General features: G+C 41.7%; 1 protein-coding gene across 1 annotated transcript; it reads right to left on the bottom strand.

Annotated features, from left to right (window-relative positions):
* Window positions 1–10313: 10313 nt before the first annotated feature.
* LOC311130581 (tax1-binding protein 3-like) lies at window positions 10314–18811 on the bottom strand. The gene is made up of 4 exons (XM_084163351.1): window positions 18157–18811; window positions 12933–13052; window positions 12517–12594; window positions 10314–11977 (listed from the first exon to the last, which is right to left on the bottom strand). Exons 1-4 carry the CDS (start codon window positions 18193–18195, stop codon window positions 11843–11845), a joined length of 372 nt encoding a protein of 123 aa, XP_084019477.1. The 5' UTR covers window positions 18196–18811; the 3' UTR covers window positions 10314–11842.
* Between the last annotated feature and the right edge of the window lie 1618 nt (window positions 18812–20429).

The following is a 20429-nucleotide window of genomic DNA, read 5'->3' as shown; positions in this document are numbered from 1 at the left end:
CTCTGCACTGAAATATGAATTATTTTCTGAATGATGATCCTATCATCCTACCTGGTCCAAGGCAATCCCATAAGGCAGATAGTGTGTCTGTAGCTGTGTCCCTCACTGAAGCTGTGTATTCCTTCTTCCAGATCGTCCTCTGAACAGCCTTTATATCTCTACAGCTTCCCCCAAGGATCAACACTAACTAGAGGTGACCAGTGGCATCATGGTCCACAGGGAATGTCCTCCTATTCTGTCTTATTGCCCATTGATCTTCTTTGTTCATTGTTTTGCTCTGCTCTGTCTATAAATGTTCACAATGCAATCCATCCATCCATCGTGGAGAGGACTTTTGAATGAGCCTTGGTCCATATCTATCATTTAGCTTGGCGTCAGTAGCATAATACTCCACACTGTAGAAAATAGTGCCTGTGTTTTAACGAATCAACAGATCAAGTGTTTGAAAGCCATCCATTGTGATACTGACCTTGATTGAAACGTACTCACACTGTTTTACAATGAATCAGAAAGCCTCATATTACAGTGAATGGGGTTCTATTCACTCTTACACAGTAGGCTTAATGGATGTGGGCGTTGTATGCATCAATAAGTGGATAAAATTATGGAGTTCTCCATGCAGTTATTATTCAAATGGATGGTTAATCTATTAATTTGAAACAGAAAATAATGATTGTGCTGCATATACAGTGTTCAAGCTATGTCAATGAATGCCTCCAGAAGAATGAGAAGGGTCAGGTCCAAATCATATCATATATGTAACTGATCCCAGGAAATTCACCTAATACGTGCCTTATAATCTTAACGGGGTGGATACAGACAGCATACAGGCATACTCAATGAAGATTCAACTACAGTAAATACGAACTACTCTGAATAGCAACCACATTGGCAGCTCCCTGGCAAGCTGGCAGGCTGGCAAGCTTTGCCAGTCCTGGTTCAGACGCCCAGCAGTATGGTATTAAAGTTGCATGCATTTCTGACTGGATGAGTCCCTGGGTGTCACCTCCCAGGGCACAGGTAGCCTATATTAGCCTGGTCCCAGATCTGTGTGAGCTATAGCCAACTCCTCTGACTAGCATTGTCATGCCATGTATGGAGAAGTTGGGTAAAAAACACATTCAGATCTGGGACCAGGCTAGCATAGACATGGCCCCATTTTGTTAAAGGAGATGGTATTTCTACAGTAATTCTACAGTATAATTGTAACGTCTTACAGACAGAAACAAATCACAGCTTTTCTAAGCAAGTGTTGGAGACAAAGAAGCAAAATCACTGTGCGAAATCAAACAGCACAGTTTCTCAGAGACACAAAGTTTGTGCAGAAAATATAAACAGGTCCCTTTTAGCTACACAACTTAATCTCCAACTTGTGGACACTTGTTTTCAAGCTGACTCAATCTGACTTACCTTTAGCGTACTCTTTAAGCATTATAGCATACTCACCACTCATGGTTTAGTTTAGGGATTATTTTCAAACAGTCCAAAGCCTAGATAAAACAGATTATATGTACTGTCCAGAGCCTCAGGGCCAGAGTGACTGGAGGTGACACTTCACTAATCTGAAGCGGGCAGACATGAAAAGGTCTGTCATCACGTCTGACCTGACCTTCACATGCCTGCTCTGCCCTCCCTCCCTCCCTCCCTCCCTGCCAGCACGCACGCACGCACGCACGCACGCACACACACACACACACACACACACACACACACACACACACACACACACACACACACACACACACACACACACACACACACACACACACACACACACACACACACACACACACACACACAGTGGAAACACCACTACAAATCCCTGGGACAACTGCAGGTACAGTTTAACCGCAACCTACCCTACCCGTGTCCCACTGCCCTAGCCAACGTTAGTCTCCCCAGCAGTCCCAGGGCTGGAAATAGCTATACATGACAAAGCAAACTCATTTTTTAAAAATGTGGTCCTTCACATATTTGTTCATTCATATAAAATACATGCTCTTCACATTGCATCAACACAACTGTTCCTACTCTACCATGGGTGTGGCAATAACCCAGCAGAGCAGAATCCTTACAACTAGCCCTAATCCTAATAAATGGTTAAGAGACATACTGACTGAGCATCAGCAAGTGAGTTGTCAGTGTCAGCAGTGGAAGCTCTCCTTTTCCATTTCAATGCTGGAGGAAATTAGTTGTTGCTGTTGCCTTTTTTCTCCAAACACTGACTGACAACAAAGCTGGACAATAATTAAGTTATTCATTGTCACTTTTAAATGTATAGCCTATTTAATCACTGTTAATAAAATAGGCAAAGAAAAATATACCCTGTTTCTGATGCTTCCTGTCTTGTCTTCACGGATTAAGATAGCCTACAGTCACGGAGAGTTTCTCTGGTCCAGGTGGAACGTCTTCAACTGATGGTCCTTCACTCTAGGTCATAATCGTAAAAAATAAACGTTTAAATCGCAATATTAGTACTTGATAACCAGTTTTCAAAGTTGGTACCACTTATAGGAGTCATGAAATCATGTAGTTATTAACTGAAAAGAAATTAATTGAAACCGGTGAAATACATGTTTTGCATGTGATAATGAACCATTAATTTAAAATGAATACAACCCAAAAAAGTAGGCCTAGTTATAATTTCATACCTTCTCTCAAGACGGTCCTCACACGGTATGGTGCATTCTTTCCTTGCTTGCTTTCCACTCGCATGAAGTACAGTATAAGACATTCACATCTACAGTTAATTTTAATTTACTACATGAGCATAAGCGCTTTTTCTCCAGCCCTCTGGCGCGCGATAGAAAAACGCCTCGACATCGATCAGAGGTCTGCGTGGGAGGGAAGAGGTTAAGGATTCTTCTGGCGCGAAGAAAAGACACCTGCTGCCCAACCGAATCCGCAGAGCTCTAACACAAGAGCAGAGTCCCAATATGGGTGGTAGAGTGGTTATGGCAATAATGATAAGAGAGATCATTTGCTCTCTAATGGCCACAGTAATTGCTCAACAAATTAAAAGCTTAATCCATTTGCTGTCATTATAGGGATGATTGTGAGGTTGACATTATATTTGTTCTTCAGAAAACACATTTGTAATAGAATAGTTTAAAAAAAATCTCCTTGGATATTGTGAACTTGGGAGAGAGAGGTGAAAAGATGCATACACACTGCTCTTATTTCCATGACAACCTGCCTTCCTGCAATTGCTCAGGGTCTGGTCTTAGCAGCTCAAGGGAACCACATGTGTAACATTCAACTCCTGACTACCCACACTCCCACCCACACATTGTTTTAGGCCCTTTGTGTATACAAGCATTACCTCAATGTGGATGTTCTATAACTTTTTCAGAGGGCTTCAAAGAACTCCATGTTCAGAATGCATTGACATTATAGCATTTTCACTGAAATACCACCATTAAATTCTCCAAAGTAGTAAAATAATGTTAAGTATTGGAGCTGTAATATGGGTGAGGTCTTGCGCTAGTATCTGTTCTGTTTATCAATAGAAAAAGGTGTATACCCTTGAGAGACATTCAGTCATGTGAGCTTTACCATTGTTTCTTCAAACTCAGATATTGTCCTCTTATATTGATGTGAGAGAAGGTATGAAAATACTAGGCCTACTTTTTTGGGTTGTATTCATTTTAAATTAATGGTTAATTATCACATGCAAAACGTGTATTTCACCGGTTTCAATTAATTCCTTCTCAGTTAATAACTACATGGATAATATACAGCTGGCGGGGTTTACGCTGCATCGGCAAGATAGAACAGCCGCTTCCGGTAAGATAAGGGGTGGCGGTCTGTGTAAATTTGTAAACAACAGCTGGTGTACGAAATCTAATATTAAGGAAGTCTCTAGGTTTTGCTCGCTGATGTAGAGTATCTCATGATAAGCTGTAGACCACACTATTTACCAAGAGAGTTTTCATCTATGTTTTCGTAGTAGTCTATTTACCACCACAAACCGATGCTGGCATTAAGATTGCACTCAATGAGCTGTATAAGGCCATAAGTAAACAGGAAAACGCTCATCCAGAGGCGGCGCTCCTAGTGGCTGGGGACTTTAATGCAGGGAAACTTAAATCCGTTTTACCTAATTTCTACCAGCATGTTAAATGTGCAACCAGACGAAAAAAAAACTCTAGACACAGAGACATGTACAAAGCTCTCCCACGCCCTCCATTTGGCAAATCTGACCATAATTCTATCCTCCTGATTCCTGCTTACAAGCAAAAACTAAAGCAGGAAGCACCAGTGACTCAGTCAATAACGAAGTGGTCAGATGACGCAGATGCTAAGCTACAGGACTGTTTTGCTAGCACAGACTGGAATATGTTCCGGGATTCTTCCGATGGCATTGAAGAGGACACCACATCAGTCACTGGCTTCATCGATAAGTGCATCAATGACATCGTCACCACAGTGACTGTACGTACCCCAACCAGAAGCCATGGATTACATCTGCACTGAGCTAAAGGGTAGAGCTGCTGCTTTTAAGGAGCGGGACTCTAACCCGGACGCTTATAAGAAATCCCGCTCTGCTTGCCGATGAACCATCAAACAGGCAAAGCGTCAATACAGGACTAAGATTGAATCGTACTACACCGGCTCCAACTCAGCCGCGAGCTGCCCAGTGACACGAGCCTACCAGACGAGCTAAATCACTGACATTTTCAACCTGTCCCTGACTGAGTCTGTAATACCAACATGTTTCAAGCAGACCACCATTGTCCCTGTGCCCATGAACACTAAGGTAACCTGCCTAAATGTCTACAGACCTGTAGAGCTCACGTCTGAGCCATGAAGTGCTTTGAAAAGCTGGTCATGGCTCACATCAACACTATTATCCCAGAAACCCTAGACCCACTGCAATTTGCATACCGCCCCAACAGATCCACAGATTATGCAATCTCTATTGCTCTCCACACTGCCCTTTCCCACCTGGACAAAAGGAACACCTACGTGAGAATGCTATTCATTGACTATAGCTCAGCGTTCAACACCATAGTGCCCTCAAAGCTCATCACTAAGCTAAGGACCCTGGGACTAAACACCTCCCTCTGCAACTGGATCCTGGACTTCCTGACGGGCCACCCCCAGGTGGTAAGGGTAGGTAACAACACATCTGCCACGCTGATCCTCAACACGGTGCCCCCTCAGGGGTGTGTGCTCAGTCCCCTCCTGTACTCCCTGTTCACCCATGACTGCATGGCCAGGCACGACTCCAACACCATCATTAAGTTTGCCGATGACACAACAGTGGTAGGCCTGATCACCGACAATGATGAGACAGTCTATAGGGAGGAGGTCAGAGACCTGGCTGTGTGGTGCCAGGATAACAACCTCTCCCTCAACGTGATCAAGACAAAGGAGATGATTGTGGACTACAGGATCAGAAGGACTGAGCACGCCCCCATTCTCATCGACGGGGCTGTAGTGGAACAGGTTGAGAGCTTCAAGTTCCTTGGTGTCCACATTACCAACAAACTATCATGGTCCAAACACACCAAGACAGTCCTAAAGAGGGCACAACAAAGGCTATTCCCCCTCAGGAGACTGAAAAGATTTGGCATGGGTCCTCAGATCCTCAAAAAGTTATACAGCTGCACCATCGAGAGCATCCTGACTGGTTGCATCACTGCCTGGTATGGCAACTGCTTGGCCTCCAACCGCAAGGCACTACAGATGGTAATGCGTACGGCCCAGTACATCACTGGGGCCAAGCTTCCTGCCATCCAGGACCTCTATACCAGGCAGCCCTAAATATTGTCAAAGACTCCAGCCACCCTAGTCATAGACTGTTCTCTCTGCTACCACATGGCAAGCAGTACCAGAGCGCCAAGTCTAGGTCCAAAAGGCTTCTTAACAGCTTCTACCCGCAAGCCATAAGACTCCTGAACAGCTAATCAAATGGCTACCCGGACTATTTGCATTGTCCCCCACCCCCTCTTTTATGCTGCTGCTACTCTCTGTTTATTATCTATGCATAGTCACTTTAACTATACCTACATGTACATATTACCTCAATTACCTTGACTAACCGGTGCCCCCCGCACATTGACTATGTACCGGTACCCCCTGTATATAGCCTCGCTACTGTTATTTTCTACTGTTATTTTACTGCTTTTATTTTTTACTTATCTATTGTTTACTTAACACTGTTGGTTAAGGGCTTGTAAGTAAGCATTTCACTGTAAGGTCTACACCTGTTGTATTCGGCGCATGTGACAAATACAATTATTTGATTTGATTTTGAATAAGACTGATTTATATTGTTGACAAAAACATTAACAACGGTAATCAACAGTGTTTTTTAAGGACAAACAGGAAGTGCATTGGACATCTTTGTTGTACCATGATAATTTGACATTTCTAGAAAACATCATCATAAGGAATGACTTGAAAATCCTTTACCCTCAGAACAAGCAGAGATTGGAAGCTATGGTTCCAGAATGAAAAATGTATGCACTCACTAACTGTAAGTCGCTCTGGATAAGAGCATCTGCTAAATGACTAAAATGTAAATGTAAATGTTGCATGATCACATGATTCCAATCTGGTGTCTCCAAAGTGATGGGAGCAGATTGCATCACTATGGAAACACAATTACCCTGTCACAGCGTGGGAGGTTTGGACCATGTATGATCCACATTTAGCCAGATAATTATGCACTTCTCTGTAGAAAGTAAGGCATGTCATTTGCAGGATAGTGTGTGTGATGTGTGATGGCTCCATTGTCTTGCATGAAATCTGATTTGTTAATTAAATCAACGTGATTTTCTCAAGCGTGAAATGGTTGCTTGATCCAATGTAAATCAATGCAGATAAGGGAGAAAAAGTTTATTCGTAGAATATCAGTATAAATAGTTTCTCAATAAGCTTATTGTTTTGGCATAGTTTTGGTTTGAGTTTTCTACCTCAATGAAATGATTTCATCTACATGAACCACAACTACTCTACTACAGTATTATTAGGAAGGGTAGTACTGTATACAGTGAGGGAAAAAAGTATTTGATCCCCTGCTGATTTTGTACGTTTGCCCACTGACAAAGACATGATCAGTCTATAATTTTAATGGTAGGTTTATTTGAACAGTGAGAGACAGAATAACAACAAAAAAATCCAGAAAAACGCATGTCAAAAATGTTATAAATTGATTTGCATTTTAATGAGGGAAATAAGTATTTGACCCCTCTGCAAAACATGACTTAGTACTTGGTGGCAAAACCCTTGTTGGCAATCACAGAGGTCAGAAGTTTCTTGTAGTTGGCCACCAGGTTTGCACACATCTTAGGAGGGATTTTGTCCCACTCCTCTTTGCAGATCTTCTCCAAGTCATTAAGGTTTCGAGGCTGACGTTTGGCAACTCGAACCTTCAGCTCCCTCCACAGATTTTCTATGGGATTAAGGTCTGGAGACTGGCTAGGCCACTCCAGGACCTTAATGTGCTTCTTCTTGAGCCACTCCTTTGTTGCCTTGGCCGTGTGTTTTGGGTCATTGTCATGCTGGAATACCCATCCACGACCCATTTTCAATGCCCTGGCTGAGGGAAGGAGGTTCTCACCCAAGATTTGACGGTACATGGCCCCGTCCATTGTCCCTTTGATGCGGTGAAGTTGTCCTGTCCCTTTAGCAGAAAAACACCCCCAAAGCATAATGTTTCCACCTCCATGTTTGACGGTGGGGATGGTGTTCTTGGGGTCATAGGCAGCATTCCTCCTCCTCCAAACACGGCGAGTTGAGTTGATACCAAAGACCTCGATTTTGGTCTCATCTGACCACAACACTTTCACCCAGTTCTCCTCTGGTCATTGGCAAACTTCAGACAGGCCTGTATATGTGCTTTCTTGAGCAGGGGGACCTTGCGGGTGCTGCAGGATTTCAGTCCTTCACGGCGTAGTGTGTTACCAATTGTTTTCTTGGTGACTATGGTCCCAGCTGCCTTAAGATCATTGACAAGATCCTCCCGTGTAGTTCTGGGCTAATTCCTCACCGTTATCATGATCATTGCAACTCCACGAGGTGAGATCTTGCAAGGAGCCCCAGGCCGAGGGAGCTTGACAGTTCTTTTGTGTTTCTTCCATTTGCGAATAATTACACCAACTGTTGTCACCTTCTCACCAAGCTGCTTGGTGATGGTCTTGTAGCCCATTCCAGCCTTGTGTAGGTCTACAATCTTGTCCCTGACATCCTTGGAGAGCTCTTTGGTCTGGCCATGGTGGAGAGTTTGGAATCTGATTGATTGCTTCTGTGGACAGGTGTCTTTTATACAGGTAACAAGCTGAGATTAGGAGCACTCCCTTTAAGTGTGCTCCTAATCTCAGCTCGTTACCTGTATAAAAGACACCTGGGAGCCAGAAATCTTTCTGATTGAGAGGGGGTCAAATACTTATTTCCCTCATTAAAATGCAAATCAATTTATAACATTTTTGACATGCGTTTTTCTGGATTTTTTTGTTGTTGTTCTGTCTCTCACTGTTCAAATAAACCTACCATTAAAATTATAGACTGATCATTTCTCTGTCAGTGGGCAAACGTACAAAATCAGCAGTGGATCAAATACTTTTTTCCCTCACTGTATCTCTTGAGATGGAGGTGGTGATTATCTCGTTAAATCCAGTTACCTAGCAACAAGCAAACAAGAAATCTGTGGTCAACCACATCCACTGTAGCCCCACATAATATTTCCCTGCAGCCTTTAGGCAAGTGGAATGGAGCATGCTTCCTTCTGCATTAGACCCCCCAAAAAGTCAGTCCCAAAGAGACAAACAATACTCTTACTGATGCCTTCATGTCAACAGACTCACTCTCTCTCTCTCATACACAGAGAAACACACACACACACACAATGTGTGCTGCGCGCGCACAGTTTCCTCATAAATTATTTCTCAAAAGATTTTAGCTAGCATCTCACTGAATCGACCCCCTCCAGCCCCCCCCAAAAAAACCTCTCACCTGACCTGGTACAGCGACCAGTATAGACCCATGATGGGACCACATCATTAGCATGACAATTAGTAAGGGAAAAATAGTGCCATGTCTGCATCTTTGTTAATGACAGTCATGAATAAAAAGATGCTGAATTGGATAAAAGATGATGTTGTGATGCAGGGATGTGCTGCTATTCTTAGAGGGAAGAAATGAGGGAGAGGATGGACCTGGCTGCTCTAGGCGGTGCATCAGGTGTTGCTGCAACACCTGCAGTTAAAAGGGGAATGTTTGTTTTTAGCGGCAATATTAATCCTTAAGAGTTGATTGACGCACCCGTGAAAAAAGAATCAGTCTGTTTAAGCTAGATATCAGTTTTTTTGTAAGGGCTGCGTCTTTGTGATGGAAAGTGGCAGAGCTACAGCGCTGTTTGTCAGATATCCAAAAAATTGGTCTTCTCACGAACACGTCTGTAGTGTCAGAACAGTTTGGCCTAGAAACTAATATGACCACTCTATGGCAAGATGAGACACACGATCATGATGGTGTCATGGGACTCGATGGTGCCACAAGTGTCAAGGGACTCCTCTGAAGGTAACCCGGTATCAGTTTAAAAAATGAATGGAAGTATGGAAGTAGTTTTGTGGCAACAAAAAAAAAGGGGTTCAAATGTGTCCAAAAAACTAAAATATTAGATAAAACTTATATCTCTTAGATATAGGACAGAGACTTCAAAACCCTATTCCTTATGATTAAATGTTTGACTGTCTTTTGCCATCTATAAATGTGTTATTCAATGCGTTTCTATTGATTACTATGCTACATACAATGGTGGATGACGGGTGGTGGTAAGCTGTGCAACTTCCCACACACACCATGAATCTATGCACACACCAAGATGTTCCAATTGCTTCAAATCTAACATTCACACTTATGCTCACTAACACCATTTAATTAGCAGCTGTGGATCTGTGAAGAACAGCTGCTCTTCATGGTTTCAGCTGATGTTGGTTTATTCTTTCACAAAAACAGGGATATTTCTTCTAACATACAGCGCACACTGAGAAGGTAATATCCCTGCTCATGTCTTATAACCAAATATTATATTTTCTCTATCACCCTATGGGACCTATGGGTGACAGTCTATGGGTGACAGTCTATAGGTGACAACTGCTAATTTTGTAAAGCGCCTGACAAACACATAATACCGCAAAAAAGAAAGCAATCTTTCAGTTCAATTTGATTTATGTTAAAGAACATTCGGAAAGTGTCCAGTATACAATCATTTGCCAAAATAGTAATATCAAAGGTTTTCGTCATATACTTGGAGTAATTATAGAAAATGTTCATGCAAGGCTACATTTATCAAAAGGTTGGGCAGGCTTTTAAAGTGTTTATTCTTTACAAAGTTGTGTGTAGACTAAGTTATGTCACTCTGCCAACAATACAGTATATCATGATAATCTCCCAATTCAAAGAATTCTAACAAAAACAAAACCATACAAAATATTTCATTAGTAGAACATACTAGGACGTGTATGTATATTAGGTACCATTGTAATCCACATTACAATATCACTTTACCTTTGATCCATTTGAATAGGAATTGATAAAATTGGATTAAATCAGTGAGGCATCGCTGTGTAAAACATGGCTGAGGCAGTGATAAATGCAATATCGTTGAACAATATAGGAATGGAAAACAGCGTGAATACAAAAACCCTATTGGCGCCATCACGTTTTAGCGGTACAATCACTAGAGTCTAATTTAAGGCTGTGCGTATTCAAACGTCTCTTTCATTTAATTTGATCCTTCAACGTTGGTCCAGCATGCAACTAAAGTGTATTAGCTGTCTGACATCAACCAGCAAGCGACCTAATTAACAATCCAACATGCCACTTTCTCTATATGAACCTGAGAAAGAAGGCACTTAAAATTGACTATACTCTTGCCTTGATTTCCAGGCAATGATGGCAACACCAGATTAATTATACCCAGATGGTTGAGAATGAGACGTAACTGTCTTCCTGCTACACTACCTACAAAAGTCCAATCCTCAAATCAATATTACAGTATTTGGTAGACAAGTACAATTAGTGTATAATGAAATATAAAGTATGCAGTTTGGCTGCGCTTGTTAGTTTGGTAGATGCACTGCATGGATAAAGATACCAAAATATATAATCCAAGCCCAATTCCCCCAACACAAAGCAGTGTTAAGCACTAAGTGTTACATTGTTATTAATGCCATACATTAAACTCAAACATAATAATTCATATAAGCAGGAAGCCTCTATGGAATACATACAAATTACTGTAGCAGATAAATGCTATGTGCTTTGTCTGCATGTGTTTGCAAAGCAACCTCTTTCAATCTACAGTTTCTTGGCACTGTTTTCCTTTGGCTTGTAAAGACGTTGACTTGAAAACATAAAATGACAGATCATAAACTGTAATGAAATGTACTAATTACTTAATAAGTCATGCTCATGTCAGCTAGTAAAGGCATTAATGATCCCAATAACTAGCACCATATTGATTCTATAGCGATGTTATAAAAGGGTTGTACCATGTTTGAATTGGGAAAATGTGAGTAGGACTGTAATCAATTCCATTTCAACTCCATCAATTCAGGAAGTGAAAAATCCTTGTAGGAAAATAAATGGCAATTTTCTATTCTTGAATAGCATTTTCTTTCTACCTCATACATTGACAGAATTTATATGGAATTCACCCCAACCTTACAGTATGCGAGAAAAGCTTTGGAATACTGTGCTCTCGGTCACTGGCATTGTCTTACGTCAGATAGCAAACTCCTTCTGCACGAAAGGACTAGCGTTGCATAGGAGGGACGCCAACTGTCGAAAGACAATGAGGTCACCAAGCCGCTGCTACTGTTTGGAGTCATTACATCATAGAATGTCTGACAGCCTGCTCCAGTGATTTCCTGGTCACCAGTAGCCGCACGACATCTTCGTTCTTCTTCGTCAGCCGTTTGCGTGCCTGATCGTGTGTCACCATGGTCATATCCCATCCATTCACCTGGTGGAGAGAGACATCAATAATTATAATATTCTGATAAAGGTCTTCTTTACAGTAGTTATTATTCCTGATGTGAGGTAAGTATAATATCAGGATAGAATAGTGTACTGGTCTTTTACAGTCACTAGGCAAAGTCCAATCACAACTGAAACTGAGTAAATGTTGCCACCTTGTGGAAATTCATCAATAAAGTAAAAGGTAATCTTAGTTAAAGGTAGATTCAGTGATATGACATAGATGCAGAAAGTAAACAGCATAGTGGGTACATTTCCGCAACAACTAAGAGTGTTGAAGTGTGAGGCTTAACTTCTCAGCTGTTTTGGTGCCCTGGCTACCACGCTGTAACAGCGTGAATCGAACCCATGCACATGCGCAGATACTGTGTGAGAGCGAAGTATTGCATCTTGCTCACCTCAATATCTGCGGTGCTGCTCGTGGTCAAATGTATGTTTATGTAGTTTGTCCACGAGAGACTAGGTAAAAGTAAATGTATCTTGAGGCCAAAAGTTTGAAACATCTACAAATATTTAAAAGTTTACCTGCATTACTTTGTCTCCCATCATCAAGCCTGCAACTTCTGCTGGTCCCTCTGGTGTCACCCGTGTCACATAGATGCCCTGTGATCACACAGACACACAGATACAACACAGAAAAACATAAAAACTGCAAAAGAGAAATGTATATTAAAATAGATATGAAAGTCTATGCATCTACATATAAAATATATTAACTAGCATCAATTCTATATAAACTGGTTTGATGATAGAACTATAAAATGTCACTATTTGAGTAATATATGCTATTGTATGAGATGAGCTATCTGGGTCTGCAGTGTTGCTACCCGAGGCTACAGTTGATCAGTTCAGACCTGCCTCTCTGATGTTAATGGCATTTTGCCAGAACTGAGCTCACTGAGAACTGACAGGGAGAGTATTTTTTTATGTTTTACCCGTACCTTGTCTGACTTGTCTTCAGAGAAGGGGTTCTGGCCAGGGTCTTGGTCTATTCCTCCTCCAATGCTGAAACCCAGGATCAAGTGTTCACCCTGGCGGAGTTTGCGGATCTCTATCCGTTGCTGTAAAACACATGAAAATTGGTCGTTGAGCTTGGAGAGGAAAGAATTCATAACTTCAACAACCACCAAGTATTTGTTCGTATTCCCATTCTACCATTGCAATAATAAAAATGTGGTAAATGAATAGAATGTAAAATTGATTGGTGAGCACTGTGTTCCCTTTAAGAATGTAGAACACTACGGTTATGAATCGGCTGTAGTTCCCCAAAGGAACAAAGAGAATCCCACTGTTGTGTGATGTCGAGTGACCGACTGAAAGGGAAACCCTCTGCCCCAACTGACTGGAGACACAGATCTTTTCTCAGTCTAGCTATCCCCATGGTCCTCAGACAGCTGCCCTCTCATTAGAGCAGATGGAGGATTCTGGCACATCCAGCTCACTGCTCTTTACAGCACAAAGCCAGTCTGTGTGATGGTGAATAAGAGGAGCCTCAGTAGTGTGGTTCATAGTGTCAGTGGTTCAAAGTTCTTCAAACCACTGCACTCAGTGGTCAACATGGTCAACAATCAATCAGTGGATCTGAAGTTCTTGGTGACGAGAACATGGAAACCCTCATGGAAATGTATAACGCAGGCTGATCATATTAATGGAAAGATCAACCCAAAGTATCTGTGTAACCCATTGTTCACATGACTGACACCAGATTTGTCAAATATAAAGATCAACCAGAAAACAGCAGCATACTATGGCATTCAACTTATAGAGTGTGTGGAAGATAGCTGTTGCATAAGAGTGGGCAACACATACTAAATCATGCAACTAAATAAGATTGGTGTGTGTAGCCTGTGTCATACTGTAATCAAATAGAATGTAAATAGCTAAAATACATAATTATGTCACTAGGCTACTAGGCAATTACTCCATGACTCATATTTCTCGCTGATGTTAGGAATAAACAGTGTTGCGAGGCATCCCATTGAAAGCATCCTGACTGGTTGTATCACCGTCTGCTATGGCAACTGCACCACTCCCGACCAGAAGGCCCTACAGAGGGTGGTGCGGACGGCCCAGCGCGTCACTAGTGGTGAGCTCCCAGCCAACCAGGGCTTACATGCCAGGCGGTGTCTGAGAAAGGCCAGACAAATTGCCAAAGACTCCAGCTACCCGAGAGATGGACTGTTCTCCATACTCCCATCCTGCAGACGGTACTGGTGCATCAAGGCTCAGACCAACAGACTCCTAAACAGCTTCTATCCCCTGGCCATAAAACTGTTAAATGGCTAACTACTACTGCTCCCCCTCACACCTAAGCTGCTGCAAAAAGTATTATTGATTGCCATTACCATTAGTACCTATCCACTGTATCCTGCTGCTGGTCACTTTTACTCCTGTTCACATATATATACACTGAGTATACAAAACATTAAGAATACCTGCTCTTTCCATTACATAGACTGAACAGGTGAATCCAGGTGAAAGCTATGATCCTTTATTGATGTCACTTGTTAAATCCACTTCACATCAGTGTAGATGAAGGGAAGGAGACAGGTTGAATAATGATTTTTAAGCCTTGAGACAATTGAGACATGGATTGTGTATGTGTGCCATTCAGAGGGTGAACGGGCAAGACAAAATATTTAAGTGCCTTTGAACGGGGTATGGTAGTGGTGCCAGTCGCATCGGTTTGTGTCAACAACTGTAACGCTGCTGGGTTTTTCACGCTCAGTTTCCTGTGTGTATCAAGAATGGTCCACCACCCAAAGGACATCCAGCCAACTTGACAACTGTGGGAAGCATTGGAGTCAACATGGGCCAGCATCCCTGTGGAACACTTTCGACACCTTGTACAGTCCATGCCCAGACGAACTGAGGCTGTTCTGAAGGCAAAGGTGTGTGTGTGTGTGTGTGTGTGTGTGGGGGGGGGGGGGGGGGGGGGGGTGCAACTCAATATTAGGAAGGTGTTCCTAATGTTTGGTATACTCAGTGTACTACCACTGGTATATTACTATAAGTATTTTATATATTCCTGCTACCAGTCACTTGTCAGCCCTGTTTACATGCCTATCATGCCTACACTGACTCACACTAACACCCTCACACTTAGATACAAACCCACCCACCCACCACGTATGCTTCTGCCATACTGTTTACTATTATTATTATTATTATTATTTATCCTGCTACCAGTCACTTTCTCCTAATCACCCGCCTACATGCACATACTGTGAGGTCCAAAAGTATTGGGACAGTGACATTTTTTGTTGCTTTGACTCTGTACTCCAGCACTTTGTATTTGAAATGATACAATGACTAAAGTGCAGGTTAAAGTGCAAACTGTTAATTTGAGGGTGTTTTCATCCATATCAGGTGAACCGTTTAGAATTTACAGCACTTTTTGTACATAGTCCCCCCCCATTTTAGGGGACCAAAAGTATTGGGCCCAATTCACTTATATTTGTATTAAAGTAGTAAAAAGTTAAGTATTTGTCCCATATTCATAGCATGCAATGACTACATCAAGATTGTGACTCAACACATTTGTTGGACGCATTGCTGTTTGTTTTGGTTGTGTTTCAGATTATTTTCTGCCCAACAGAAATGAATGGTAAATATAATATATATATATATATATATATATATATATATATATATATATATATACTACCGTTCAAAAGTTTGGGGTCACTTAGAAATGTCCTTGTTTACTAAAGAAAAGCAATTTTTTTGTCCATTAAAATAACATCAAATTGATCAGAAATACAGTGTAGACACTGTTAATGTTGTAAATGGCTATTGTAGCTGGAAACGGCTGATTCTTTATGGAATATCTACATAGGCGTACATTGGCCCATTATCAGCAACCATCAGTCCTGTGTTCCAATGGCACGTTGTGTTTGCTAATCCAAGTTTATCAATTTAAAAGGCTAATTGATCATTAGAAAACCCTTTTGCAACTATGTTAGCACAGCTGAAACTGTTGTGCTGATTAAAGAAGCAATAAAACTGGCATTCTTGAGACTAGTTGAGTATCTGGAGCATCAGCAATTGTGGGTTTGATTACAGGCTCAAAATCGCCAGAAACAAATAACTTTCTTCTAAAACTCGTCAGTCTATTCTTGTTCTGAGAAATGAAGGCTATTCCATGCGAGAAATTGCCAAGAAACTGAAGATCTCGTACAACGCTGTGTACTACTCCCTTCACAGAACAGCACAAACTGGCTCTAACCAGAATAGAAAGAGGAGTGGGAGGCCCCGGTGCACAACTGAGCATGAGGACAAATACATTAGAGTGTCTAGTTTGAGAAACAGACGCCTCACAGGTCCTCAACTGGCAGCTTCATTAAATAGTACCCGCAAAACACCAGTCTCAACGTCAACAGTGAAGAGGTGACTCCGGGATGCTGACCTTCTATGCAGAGTTGCAAAGAAAAAGCCATATCTCAGACTGGCCAATAAAAATAAAAGATTAAGATGGGCAAAATAACACAGACACTGGACAGAGGAAGATTGGAAAAAAGTGTTATGGACAGACAAATCGAAGTTTGAGGTGTTCGGATCACAAAGAATAACATTTGTGAGACGCAGACCAAATGAAAAGATGCTGGAGGAGTGCTTGATGCCATCTGTCAAGCATGGTGGAGGCAATGTGATGGTCTGGGGGTGCTTTGGTGGTGGTAAAGTGGGAGATTTGTACAGGGTAAAAGGGATCTTAAAGAAGGAAGGCTATCACTCCATTTTGCAACGCCATGCCATACATACCCTGTGGGCGGCGCTTGATTGGTGGTCCTCTGTAGCTCAGCTGGTAGAGCACGGCGCTTGTAACGCCAAGGTAGTGGGTTCGATCCCCGGGACCACACGTACACAAAAAAAATTATGCACGCATGACTGTAAGTCGCTTTGGATAAAGCGTCTGCTAAATGGCATATTATTATTATTATATTATTATTATATATTATTATATTATTATAGGATAATGACCCAAAGCACAGCTCCAAACTTTGCAATAAATATTTAGGGAAGAAGCAGTCAGCTGGTATTCTGTCTATAATGGAGTGGCCAGCACAGTCACCGGATCTCAACCCTATTGAGCTGTTGTGGGAGCAGCTTGACCATATGGTACATAAGAAGTAACCATCAAGCCAAGCCAATCCAACTTGTGGGAGGTGCTTCAGGAAGCATGGGGTGAAATATCTTCAGATTACCTCAACATGTTTTATTAAATATACTATTTTGATATTGATTACTGCATTGTTGGGTAGATCTTGCAAGTTAAGCATTTCACTGTACTTATGCATGTGGCCTTTCATGAATGACACAGTATTGAACAAGTCACTTCAATGGCTGTGTCAGTAGAGTAGGCCAGGGGTACTCAAGTACTATTTTTTCCTGCAATTCTTTGCATTCTTCCATGTCTTATTTGTGTTTATATGATAACAGGGGTTGAAGCCCAACCGAGTAAAAAAACGACCTGCACTCCGTATTGACCCCGTTCTGGGTCCGGAACCAGTCCGCCAGTTGTGTATGGGAGGAGTAGACTTGTACCCAAGTTGTCTCAGGTAGGTTGGTGACGCCTTTCTCTGAAACGCTTCACTTTCATCCATGTAGCATAGCGAACAAGTTGGCTAATGCTAGCTGCTATCCATAATGCAGAGATGCTCCTAAATAAATAAAAGGTTGCCAAGACAGAACAGTGTAACATTAGCTAGCTAGGTAGATTAATTTACTTTAGGTTAATACTAGATTGCGCATATGAAAATGAAATACATAACGTTAGCCCATTAAATGAAATGCTCCTAAACTGTTAGCAAGATAGCAACAGCAGTTAATTCAATTTGAAAGAAAGAAGACTGACAACAAACAGAGAAAGGAGTAAAACGTAACGTTATATAGGTAGTTGGATTATCGAACAGCAATGTTTCGAACATGTTTTGCTGGGTAAATTCGCAAAGTTACATTGTCAAGAGTAGAAGCAAGCAAGCAAGCATGAACACAATGTCACATTCACGATTGTAAACAGTAATACTACAATGTGAAACCGACATTTTTTGACTAAATACTTTAGGTACATTTTTATAGTTTGCATCGAGGCACTGCTTGAAGGATTTTAGGCCTGGACAATGGATGCCATAGCTATTGAATGAAGAGTATCGTTCCAAAACTTACCACAACAGCAGTAACTGGTTGTCCTGGGATGAAAGACATTGTTTCAGACTGGTCAGACACTTTTGTGTTTCTCCCTGGTTGCAAATAACTCAACGGTCTAAAGTAGTTTTTGCTCCTTTCATGAAATCATACAGTATTCGAAGCAACTTGCTAAGCGTGAGGAACAACTAGCAAATGATTCCTGGCAGGGTTGGTGATGTCATACCGCCTTCTGTGGTTAGTCATCATGGATCCTGTAATGTCCTGGGACAAGGTTGGGTGTATCCCAGAAAAGGGTTAGGCAGGCCCGTTACAGTATTTCTCTTTGTTTGTATGATAGGCCTACTACCTGCCAATTAAGAAAAAACATATTCTGTCAAGAGCTTTACTGAATGCCCACTACTTTATAAGGTCTTAATTTAATTGGCAACTGGAAAACTCATGTCATGGAGGATTCATCACCACTAGAATAAATGGTGGTCCTTCTCACAGAATGCTGCTTTGTGTTTGAGTTTGACAGGAGATGCATCTCAAGTTAACTGCTTAAAATCAATGGCCCCTTCACCTTTTCTCCTGTTCCCAAGTTCGCAAAATTACTCCGGTGCAGCTTTGGGCCACATACTTTGTGTTTTTCTGGACCATATGCCTGGGTCAAATACTGCATCACCATCAGATTAAAAAGGAGCGGCCCAGATCTGGCACACACTCTGTAAAATGTTTAATTCTAAAAGGTGTGGCCCAGATCTGGGACATATAGTTCCAAACGATTGTAAAATAAAAAGGTCTGGCCTACATACTGCACAAAGGTAAGGCTGAGTTCCCACCTGAGTTCCTGCCTAGGTCCCCTTTTCAAAATTGTGGCTAGATGTAGGCTGCCACACGGACCTTATATGGGGCTACATTAAACCTGCTACTCCCCAAATTACATTGAAATACTCTGCTATTAAATGCTGTATTTAAATTAAAGAGAAGAGCAGTTGCAGATAAAGTCAATCAAAAATCAATCTGGTTTATTACAAGTTACAACAGGAAACATGAAGCATAGGAAAAACAGACAGCTTCTGACATGAAGCGCAAAAAATGCTAATACACTGAGTATACATAACATTAGGAACACCTGCTCTTTCCATGACATAGACTGACCAGGTGAATCCAGGTGAAAGCTATGATCTTTTATTGATATGACTTGTTAAATCCACTTCAATCTGTGTAGGTGAAGGGGAGGAGACAGGTTAAAGAAGGCTTTTTAAGCCTTGATACAATTGAGACATGGATTGTGTACGTGTGCAATTCAGAGGGTGAATGGGCAAGACAAAATTGAAGTTCCTTTGAACGGGTTATGGTAGTAGGTGCCAGGTGCACCGGTTTGAGTGTGTCAAGAACTGCAACGCTGCTGGGGTTTTCACGCTCAACAGTTTCCCCTGTATATCAAGAATGGTCCACCACCCAAAGGACATCCAGCCAACTTGACACAACCTTGGAAAGCATTGGAGTCAACATGGGCCATCATCCATGTGGAACGCTTTCAACACCTTGTAGAGTCCATGCCACGACGAATTGAGGCTGTTTTGAAAAAAGGGGATGCAACTCATACCTTGTCCATAGACTGCTTACAGGGTAAGGACATTTGGGTGAGCTTTCCCTACTCTTTAGAACCCATAGCGGCCATTTATGGCCTTTCTTTAAAATACTATAGGGGAAAGGGGAGACCTAGTCAGTTGCACAACTGAATGCATTCAACCAAAATGTGTCTTCAGCATTTAACCCAACCCCTCTGAATCAGAGAGGTTTTGGGGGCTGCCTTAATTGATGTCCACGTCATCGGCGCCTGTTGGAGGTTAACTGCCTTGCTCAACGGCAGAACAGCAGATTTTTCCCCACCTTGCCAGCTCAGGGATTCGAACCAGTGACCTTTTGGTAATTGGCCCAACGGTCTTAACCGCTAGGCTACCTGCCGCAAACGGCCTAGTTTTTCTAACAATAATATATGTGTCAATATAGCAAAATGAATTAGTTAACAACCTGTTGTCGTATTCACGTGGCTGAACAGGGGTATGCTGTCATTTGACTTTTTAACAGGGGTTTTTCACTTCATTACTCAAAATGATCGCGCCAAAGCGGCCACGACTATAAAAAAATTATATATATACAGTACCAGTCAAAAGTTTGGACACACCTACTCATTCAAGGGTTTATTTTTATTTTTACTATTTTTTACATTGTAGAATAATAGTGAAGACATCAAAACTATGAAATAACACATATGGAATCATGTAGTAACCATAAAAGTGTTA

This window comes from Coregonus lavaretus (genome assembly GCF_964263955.1).
Source record: "Coregonus lavaretus genome assembly, chromosome: 6".
NCBI lineage: Eukaryota > Metazoa > Chordata > Actinopteri > Salmoniformes > Salmonidae > Coregonus > Coregonus lavaretus.
The sequence above is the reverse complement of the archived record's forward strand: the minus strand, read 5'-3'. Positions and strand labels throughout refer to the sequence as shown.

Bases quoted from the DNA above. Each gene is read 5' to 3' on its own strand.
- LOC311130581 (XM_084163351.1), bottom strand. From the start codon at position 18,195: ATGTCTTTCATCCCAGGACAACCAGTTACTGCTGTTGTG. The intron at 13,053-18,156 runs GTAAGTTTTGGA...TGTGTTTTACAG, and splicing joins AACCAGTTACTGCTGTTGTG to CAACGGATAGAGATCCGCAA. The intron at 12,595-12,932 runs GTACGGGTAAAA...GTGTGATCACAG, and splicing joins CTGAAGACAAGTCAGACAAG to GGCATCTATGTGACACGGGT.